Source organism: Arachis duranensis, chromosome 10 (genome assembly GCF_000817695.3).
Source record: "Arachis duranensis cultivar V14167 chromosome 10, aradu.V14167.gnm2.J7QH, whole genome shotgun sequence".
Classification (NCBI taxonomy): domain Eukaryota; kingdom Viridiplantae; phylum Streptophyta; class Magnoliopsida; order Fabales; family Fabaceae; genus Arachis; species Arachis duranensis.
This window is the reverse complement of record NC_029781.3, coordinates 57161273-57171121: the sequence shown is the minus strand read 5'-3', so window position 1 is coordinate 57171121 and position 9849 is coordinate 57161273. Positions and strand designations below refer to the sequence as shown.

At 35.6% G+C, this 9849-nt stretch overlaps 1 protein-coding gene across 1 annotated transcript; it reads left to right on the top strand.

Moving 5' to 3' along the window:
• Positions 1–3087: 3087 nt before the first annotated feature.
• LOC107469688 (O-fucosyltransferase 10) lies at positions 3088–9579 on the top strand. Its single transcript, XM_016089067.3, has 10 exons — positions 3088–3798; positions 4488–4572; positions 4786–4853; positions 4960–5048; positions 5515–5712; positions 5841–6045; positions 6166–6333; positions 6540–6707; positions 7372–7562; positions 8857–9579. The coding sequence occupies exons 1-10, from the start codon at positions 3397–3399 to the stop codon at positions 9038–9040; spliced, it is 1758 nt and encodes a 585-aa protein (XP_015944553.1). The 5' UTR covers positions 3088–3396; the 3' UTR covers positions 9041–9579.
• Positions 9580–9849: the final 270 nt, after the last annotated feature.

The window sequence follows — 9849 nt, the reverse complement described above, 5'->3', positions numbered from 1 at the left end:
AAATCACTTAAAAAACATATCACGACATCGAATGGTAATAGAAGAGGATTAAAATATGGCATAATTGAGGATAAAGAAGCATGTTTTCAACCATGAAGCAAAATTAGAAAGGAGACACAATACCATGCATTTTGTATGAATAAGTGTGAAAGAATATTGATAAAATCTCCAAATTCCATACAAGATAAACCCTAAAAATGGAGTTTATCACCTGTCACTCCTCAATTAGATAGCTCAGCACTCTTCTCTTATCTATTTAGATAAGTGTTGTTCATCCTGGTACAATTGTGCCTCTATATTCTTATAAGAGGCACGAATTTCTCGCAGCATCTCTTGCAAACTTAATAATTGTTATGTGAGAGAGTGTAGCTGCTGAGTTACCAATTCACTCTGTTTTGGAGGGTCTCAGTTAGTGTACGCTGCTCTGACCTCTCTGTGCATTGAAGTCTCACTAGATGAGTATAGGTGCTGGTTGATAGCGACTGTCTCATTAAGTTCTTAAGCTTCCTTAATAGTCTTTCTCATTTGGATTGAACCACCTGCCGAATGATCTAAAGACATTTTAGCTGTATCAATAAGTCCGTAATAGAAGATGTCTAGCTTGACCCATTCGGAAAACATTTCCAAAGGACACTTCCGTTGTATCGTTCTGTACCTTCCCCAAGCGTCATAAAGAGACTCACTCTCTTCTTGCTTGAAACCCTGGATGTCCAGTCTTTGCTGGGTTAACTTCTTAAGGGGAAAGTATTGGCTCAGAAATTTATCCACTAGCTTATTCCAGGTGTTCAAACTTGAACTGGGTTGAGTATCCAACCACTTTCTAGCTTGATCCTGTACAGCAAACGGGAAGAGCAGCAGCCGGTAGTACATCCTGGTCCACTCCTTCAGAATGCACAGTGTCAGAAATTCGTAGGACGTCTGCCAGGAATTATGTGGGCTCCTCTTGTGGGAATCCGTGGGACTGGTAGTTTTGCTGCACTAGAGTGATGAGTTATGGATTGAGCTCAAAATTTGCTGCCCTAATAGGGGTTGTACAGATGCTTCTTTCATAGAGTCAGGAATGAGGGCTTTATATGACCCTAGAGTTTTTCTTAGTTGTGTATTCTCAAATGGATTCATATTTAAATTTTCCAATGAGGTACTCCACCGAATTGTGCAATAAATTAAAGTAACAATAATAAGGATGGAAATTTTATTAAAATATAAATATAAGAATTGATCCAAGAAATTCGAAAAATGGAAAACATTGATTGGACACCAAACCTAAAATTTTTGAATTTAAATATAAGAAATTTTTGAAAAAATGAAAAGGAAATTTGTTGGAACCCGTGATGCATTCTCAAGTTGTAGCTCAATACAATCTGGGTCAGGACTCGTAAGAACTCATGTAGAATCGAGATTCATAAGGATGAAGAACGACATTGCATCATGGAATAGAATCACACATCGATTGAAATAGAAAAGTACTTGTATTAATTCATAGGAATCAGTAGAGATCCTAACTTTAACCAGGAGTTTTAGTTGCTCATACTATACAGAGAAATAGCTGAAATATTGAAAAGTGGTAAAAAGATATCCTAAACACCGGTGACCTCCTTTCTATTTATACTAACCTAAACCTAAAGAGACATTAATAGAAATTCGAAAATTACAAAATTGAAATGAACTAAGCTAAATGTGCGTAATCCACCTCTGGGCCTACTTGGTGAGGATTTGAGTAAAGCTTAGTGTCAAACGTGAAGAAGTGGGCGGTAAGATTGCTGCTTCTTTGCTCCCTTTGTGGCGTTGAACGCCAAGTTTGGACATTTAACGCCAGCCTTGGTCCTCTTGGGGCGTTGAACGCCCCATAGGGAGTAGTTTGGGCATTCAACACGCATTTTGGGCTGTCCAATCTGAAGAAAAGCATAAACCATTATATATTGCTGGAAAGCCCTGGAAGTTAGATTTTCAACACCGTTGTGAGCGCATCATTTGGACCTATGTAGCTCCAGAAACGCTCATTTGAATGCATAGAGGTCAGAATCTGACAACATCTGCCCTGCTTTTCTTGCCTTTGAATCAGACTTTGCCAGAACTTCCCCAAATTCACCCAAAATTCACCTAAAATCATAGAAAAACAGAAAAGCTCAAAGTAATATCTAAAGAAGTAAATTTTGTATTAAAACCTTTTAAAACTCAACAAAACAAACTGAAAACACTAAGAAATTGATGTAAAAAAGTGTATAAAATATTCACTCATCACCCTACAAAAAAGAAAGCTCTTCGCAGACTCAGGAATTCGTTGGGGATATAAGTGTGTGAGAGTATTTTCTGATATGAGATTCCAACTTTTGTTTCTTCTAGTCTTCATCTATTTATAAGAGTTTTCGACCAATCAAATTCAAATACAACTTCCACGTGCATTAATCTTTGAGTAATTGTTCCTGCTCCTTGTATGACGTGAGTAACTGCCATCAATTATTTTTACTTATTACTAATCTTCGATAAGATTTATCGATCAATCTTACCTCTCTCTTCAATAAATCCCTTTTCAATGTGTGCTATGTCCTTCGAAAAATATTTATCAAACTTTGATCTCGATGTCTCAAGACTTATATATTTTTTCGACTAACACATATGCTATCAAATAACATTTCACATTAGCAGTCATTGACTAAAATTATTAATATAGTAACAAAAGAACACATATAATTAATTTGTTATATTTAAAAGACCTATTTGATTAATAAAATCTTTTAGAAACACATTTAAAAAATATCGCAATATAAATTATAGATATAATCTTCTCGCTTTGATTTAAAATTTATTAGGTTCTAAATATAGATATCAAATATATAATTATAATACGTGTGTATTAAAATTAGTTATTAGTATAAAATATATATAAAAATTTAAAATATATATTTAAAATAAATTAAATAATATATATATTTATATCCAAATATATGATAATTAATTTTAGTAAAATGATTTTAAGGTGAGTAATATTTTGAATTACATTACAAAACAACCAGCTCCTATTCCTCCGACAATGGCACACTATAGTAGCACTAGTACCAAGTAGCAGCTGTCAATTCCACTAACATACATAGAAGTCCCCCATAACCATTAACCATAGTAGTTCTTACCTCTTAGTTCCTTCTACACACTACAACACTACACACACTATAAATCTATAATACTCTCGCCACTTTAATTTTCCTTCTCTACCAACTGTCCCTTTCATGTTGTCTCTGCTCTCTGCCCCCTCCTCCCTCTACACCATCATTCATCAACACAACAAACAACTTCACCACAAAAACCCTTCTTCTTCTTCTTCTTCTTCTTCATCTCTCTCTAACAAATGCAAAGACCTCCATTCACACTTTTCACGGTACCAGTTTGATCCATGTTAAAATGAAGTCCAAGACGCACTCCCACGGCGGGAATGGACACGACACTGACGGCGCTTCCGCCACTGGAGGCGGCGGAGGAGGAGGCGGGAGTTGTAGCTCTCCGAGCCCACCACCCTCGCCGCGGCGTCACTCCGGCATATCCCACTGCAGGCGTCGGCTCCGGCCGGTGAAATCAATATCGAATCGGAGCTTAGGAACGCTGGCGGCCGGCATCATGACCCGCCGGAGCCTCCGATACTTCTTCCTGCTGCCTCTCCTCTACATTTCTGGCCTCCTCATGTGCGTCGGTCCTTTCTCCGCCTTCATCGGTGGCCCTCCCCTTCCCGGCTCCGTTTACCGGAGTCACGAGGTCTTCCGGCACCTATGGCCGGCGATGGAGTCTGATAATTCTTCCGCCATTGTGGTACGTTTTCTTTTGCAATAAATATTCTCTCTCTCTCTCTCTCTGATCTCGTTGTTGAATTTCTCATTGCGATTACCCAAGAGTATAGAATATGTGTGGGTTTTCTGAGAATTCGCTTTATAGCTAGTTTGAGTTTTTTGTGTTCAAGAAAACGACGTGAGAATTAGTTAATGTCAATTTCAGTTTGGTGTTTGTATTTTACTATTTTAGAATACGACAATGTGTTTGAAAAGGAATTGAAATATTGGCTATGTGATGAAACTAAAGATGACGAAGGGAACTATATTAGGTTTAAGGAGGTTCTTTTCATATTTTATTTTTGGTTCTTTGTTATTATTAAATTTAATCAGCTACGTTGTTTTCTAGGTCAAGTTGCCAAAGTTAATTTGGTAAAGTCATGCATTGAATAATTATGGAATAGGAACCTGTTTCTCTTGTTTAGCATTTTCCTTGGAAGCCAATACCCTGAAATTCTACATGGAATAATTATGGAATTGGAACCTGTTTCTCTTGTTGTAGTAAAGAATATCACGTTTATCTTGGGTGCCACATGATTTTTCTTTCGCTTCTGTATAATTAAATTCATGTTGATGTTGATTATTAACTACGTTTTGATGCTTTTTATAGAAAAGTTCATTCTCTTCCACGTAGGGCACTGATTTTCAATTTTTTCTCTCTTTATTTTGTAGTTGTCTTCTGTGTGGAAGTACAAAAGGAAGTTGAGAGAGCATAAAGCATGTCCAAATTTGAGTGCTTTGCATCATGAGCAATTTGGTATGCACTTTATATTACATGGTATTGGTACCCCATTGAAATGGATTCAATTGTTTTAGGTTATTTGAGCTATTTCCCTTGCCTGCTTAAGTAATTTACTTTGTTAAACAATAGACATTTCTGTTGCTGGACCACATTAAATGCTACTAATGTGAAATTTTCCATAAACATAAGCTAAACTTCAATTTTAACAATGCTTCCCCAAAATTTCAGCATCTCCTGGCCTGAACGGATTTTTAATTGTGGAGGCCAATGGTGGTCTTAACCAGCAACGCTCTGCGGTATGATAATTTTTTTTTTCTTCTGTTGTGACTTTCAGAAGTTTTCTTTTTTTCAAGACATAAACTATTTTTTCACCCTTGTGCTTCTTAAATTGTTCCTTTGCAGATTTGCAATGCTGTGGCCGTGGCTGGGTTGTTGAATGCAATACTAGTTATTCCGCACTTTGAGTTCCACAATGTGTGGAAAGATCCAAGGCGACCAATTTTCTTCCAATTTTCTTAATATTTTATCTTTAAAACTTGAAGGATAGGTCTTAACCATATTTTCCACGAGAAATTTTCAATGTGTTTGTCAAATTTCATTGCTCCCCAGAACAGCATCACGTTTCCGTTGTTTTTTATGCTACAAACCATGAACCAGTTAGGCAAACACCTAAGATTAGAAGCAGATCCTCCTGCAATCTTATTTGTTGATCCAAATGAATGGGCACCCTTGACTTTTTGGTTTCTCTAGCTTTACTTGACTAAATTTTGTTATCAACTAAGACTGATGGAAAGTAGACCCATTTGGGTTTGTGCTCTTTCCTTATAAAACAGTCCACATAGATAATTAATAATTAAGAATCTAATATATCAGTAAGCATTATGATGCTTCTTCAATTTCTTCATTTCTTTTTTATCCAGTCGCATTCTGCTTAAACTAATACTATTTCTTTTACAGTGAATTTGGGGATATATACAATGAAGATCATTTTATATCCACGCTTGATGGTTATGTGAAGGTCGTTAAAGAACTTCCCGAGGCACTAATGGAGAAGCATAACTACAATATCAGTAATATTACTAACATCAGAGTTCGAGCTTGGGCTCCTGTCAGTTATTACCTGGGAGTTGTTTATCCAATCTTGCAAAGTGAAGGGTAGGCATGGAGCCATTTTTTCTTGTTTCATATTCTTCATTTTAATATGTTCAAAATGGGAAGTTTTGCAAGCTTCAAATCAGCTTTTATCTGGTGAAATTTATGTTTGGCTTGGTAACTTGATATAGGGTTGTCCGAATAGCTCCATTTGCCAACCGTTTGGAAATGAGTGTCCCCCCACATATTCAATATCTAAGATGTCTTACTAATTACAAAGCATTGAGGTTCTCTTCTTCAATATCAATGCTGGCTAAGAAGCTGGTTAACCGAATGATTGAAAAGAGCTCAAGGTCAGATGGAAAATATATTGCTGTGCATCTTCGCTTTGAGGAGGTACTGATGTTCATTCTATCATATTGAGAACTAGAAATTGGCGTCATTTTATGTTTCACTATGAGTAGTATTGGATATAATCAGCTTTATGTAATGATTGACTATCCTCTCAACATGCAGGACATGATAGCATTCTCTTGTTGTATATATGATGGAGGAAAGGCAGAGAAATTGGAAATGGAATCAGCTCGAGAAAAAGGATGGAGGGGGAAGTTTAAAAGGAAAGATCGCATCATTTTACCTAACCTTAATCGTGTCGAAGGAAAATGCCCACTTACTCCTTTAGAGGTACTTATTATTTATTTCGTAGTGCTTCTCAGATCTCAAAATTCGTTTTTACTTTCCTAATTTATTATCTTGCTAGTTCCGTGTGCTAAATATTTACTTCTAAACGAGATACCGTCATTATTTTTTCTCTTATGAGTTTTTGATGGGCAATACTACACAGAAGATTGACTCACTTTAACTGTGCATTGCTTTCCTGAAAAATGTAGGTTGGAATGATGCTCCGTGGCATGGGATTTGACAACAATACGTCAATATATTTGGCTTCTGGGAAAATATATCATGCCGAGAGATATTTGACTCCTTTGAAAACGATGTTTCCCAATCTGTATACAAAGGAATCCCTTGCAACATCAGATGAGCTTGCTCCTTTTATGGTAAAAGATCCCATGCATTCCCAATTATATTAAAAGTTATAACTAGATGATTACAGAACACCAGATTTTGTTTAATGTAACTTACTTTTAGTTCGAAAGAACTTATAATCATAAGTTTCTAAAGCATGTATATATACTACACACGCGCACACCCACAAATGCTTTCATTGAAAATTAATACACTAAAAACACTTGTTAACTTGTTTGTGCAATAGAGCCATCCTATTTGCAGTTGTTCAGCAGCTTCAATTTGTTTTTGCTGTAGGAAGCATTTATATTTTATCCTTACAGCCATAAAATAACTATGTAAGAAGTCATCAAAACTGTACCTTCCAGAATATGAGATATTAATGCATCAAAATAACTATGTAAAGTTTTTTTATTAACTTTTTTCTTTGTCTTTTTGGTTTTCCATTGTGTTTGATAATTGAGTTGTACATAGGAAATAAAACTCCATCTATCTGTATTATACTGCAATTGTAGCACTCCTTTTTTTAGTTCTATTTTTTAAGTATCGAAATCAAGGATATAATTGGCTGTAATTGTGGTATTCTCTTCATTCCTCATCATGCACAATTTTGATTTCATTTTTCACTCGTATACACTTCTGTTGTTTGTATGCTATAAGTAACTCCTTCTACTTAATATCATCATCCTTCTTTAGGGCTATTCCTCTCAGCTGGCTGCACTTGACTACACAGTTTGCTTGTTTAGTGAGGTTTTTGTCACAACTCAAGGCGGTAATTTCCCTCATTTTCTGATGGGCCATAGAAGATTCATCTATGATGGGCATTCCAAGACCATTAACCCCGACAAGCGCAAGCTTGTTCTTCTTTTGGATGATGTGGATATTAGGTATGTTTCTGTGATCGTGTCCCTCTACCCTTCTCATTTATATTCATTCTGCACTCTACCTAAAATATTTGAAACCATTTTGAGAATATTTAAGAATTTGTTCCCTGTTGTATTTACGTTCTCTGATAGGTAAGTAATATATATATAACTGTCACATTAGCGTCAAGTGTCAGCTTACTAGTAGTGCCTGGCCACGAATATATTTCATAAAGGGTAAAATATATTTTTTGTCCCTAAAGTTTGTCTAAAAGTTTTAAAAATACCCGTAAGTTTTATTTTGTTTCAATTTTGTACCAGAAGTTTTGATTTGCATCAAATGTATCTTTGAAAGCTAATTTTTCAAGAAATTTATGACCAATTCAGCAACAACACAATGACAACCTTCAACACAAACAACCAGCTCCTAGTTGTCAAGTGTTATTGTTAAATTAGTTTTAAACTTCTTGAAAATTTAGCTATCAAGGATACATTTGATGCAATCGAAAAATTCTAGGACAAAATTGGAACAACATAAAACTTGGGTGTTTTTGAAATTTTTAGCAAACTTCAAGGACAAAAAGTATACTTGTCCTGTTCATAAAATACATCCTGTTCTGTGAGATATATTTATGGCCAGGGCAATACTAGTAAGTTGACACTTGAGACTAATGTGACAGAGCTATAACTGTATACGATGATCAAAACCCTTTTTTTCCGCCCTTTTCTGGTAGAAATGAAAAATGTGTGATAAAGTCATTTGTTATGGAAAGGGGATGCAGAGTTTGGAGATGTTATTGGTGTGTTACTGCGGTTTAACTTCAGGCCTACAAGCTTTTGTCGTGTGGTTCAATATAATCATATATGCACCTTTTGAATCCAGTTCAGTTTTTCACCATACATGGAATATAAGTTACTACTGAGCACAAGGATATCAGATTAAGAAATTACTGACTGAAACAATATTTGAAGTATTTAGCCTATATTAACATTCTGTCACTTTAGATTATATGCTGACGGCTCATATTAGGTGTAAAATAATTAATAACCATAAAAGACGAATGACGATATTAAAACATTCTTTTACTAATCAAAAGACTTGTATTGTTGATCAATTTTAGATAAAAAATGACTTGTATTGTTGGGTGGAGGGAGTATCTTATGGTAATGATTTTTGTTTGGCTTGAATGATACTGCTAAGAGGTTCGTGAATTGTGACTGTAGCTATTAGCTATTCCTGTTTGCATCGTATGTATGGGGTTGGTGCTTCAATTTCAAAGAGACGAACTAATAGGAAATATCTGAATTGGTGATGCAGTTGGAGAACTTTAAAGGAAGAGATGGAAGATATGCTCAGCGAGAGTGATCGTAAAGGAATCATGGTACCCAGAGTTAGAAAAATTAACAGAAAAACTTCAATCTACATGTACCCCCTACCAGAATGTAGGTGCCTACAGCAGTCTATGGCTGATCAAATCGATCAGATCAGACATTCCGAATAATCACACAGCTGAAGAATGCCTCAAATGGGTGACAATCTTCATTTCATTTAGCATCTGTACCAGGTCATCAGATTTAATGGTATTGTGTGGTACTTTGGTTTGGTGCTAGAAAAGGGGTGAAGCTTGTTAAGAATGAGTTTTATGGGGAAATTTTTTACATATCAAACTCGTCCATAAAATTTCTACCACATTTTTGTATGTCCCCGCAACCAAGCATACCCTTGAGTATTAGATCCAATTCCATGGCTTTGGTGTTTCAACTTCAAGTTTTAAGGTTTCTTTGAAGTTGTTTCTTCTTGTCTGGCAAGATATGATAGCTTGATAGATCTCCAATTTTGTGTCATTAGTTGGTGCCACTGCATGAAGATTCCGTGTGCATGTTGCGTGTTTTACATGGTGGTGGCGTTTTCTAGCCTCCAATGTAAAAGGTGGGGCGTATTCTGGGAAAGGATATATATACATAACCGGACTAGAAGAGTCAACTGTCAAGTGTAGAGTTGTATTTTTATCTTCTTATAGATCAATGTTGCTTGAACCGACATTACCCTTCTAAAATGACACGATATTTCTATATATAGAATTGAGAAATACCTAAAATTATGCTTTAGTGAAAAAATAATTTGCCCCTTCTAATAAAGGCCGTGCTTGTTAAGGCAATGTTTCTATTTATTTTTAGTATTAAGATAATATACAATTGTTTAAACCACTGAAATATAATGCACGTTTTTATCAACCCTATTTTTAATTGTTAGCCAAGATAGTGCTTTCTATAGTTATATTTATCTATAACCTCTCTATTAACAAAACTT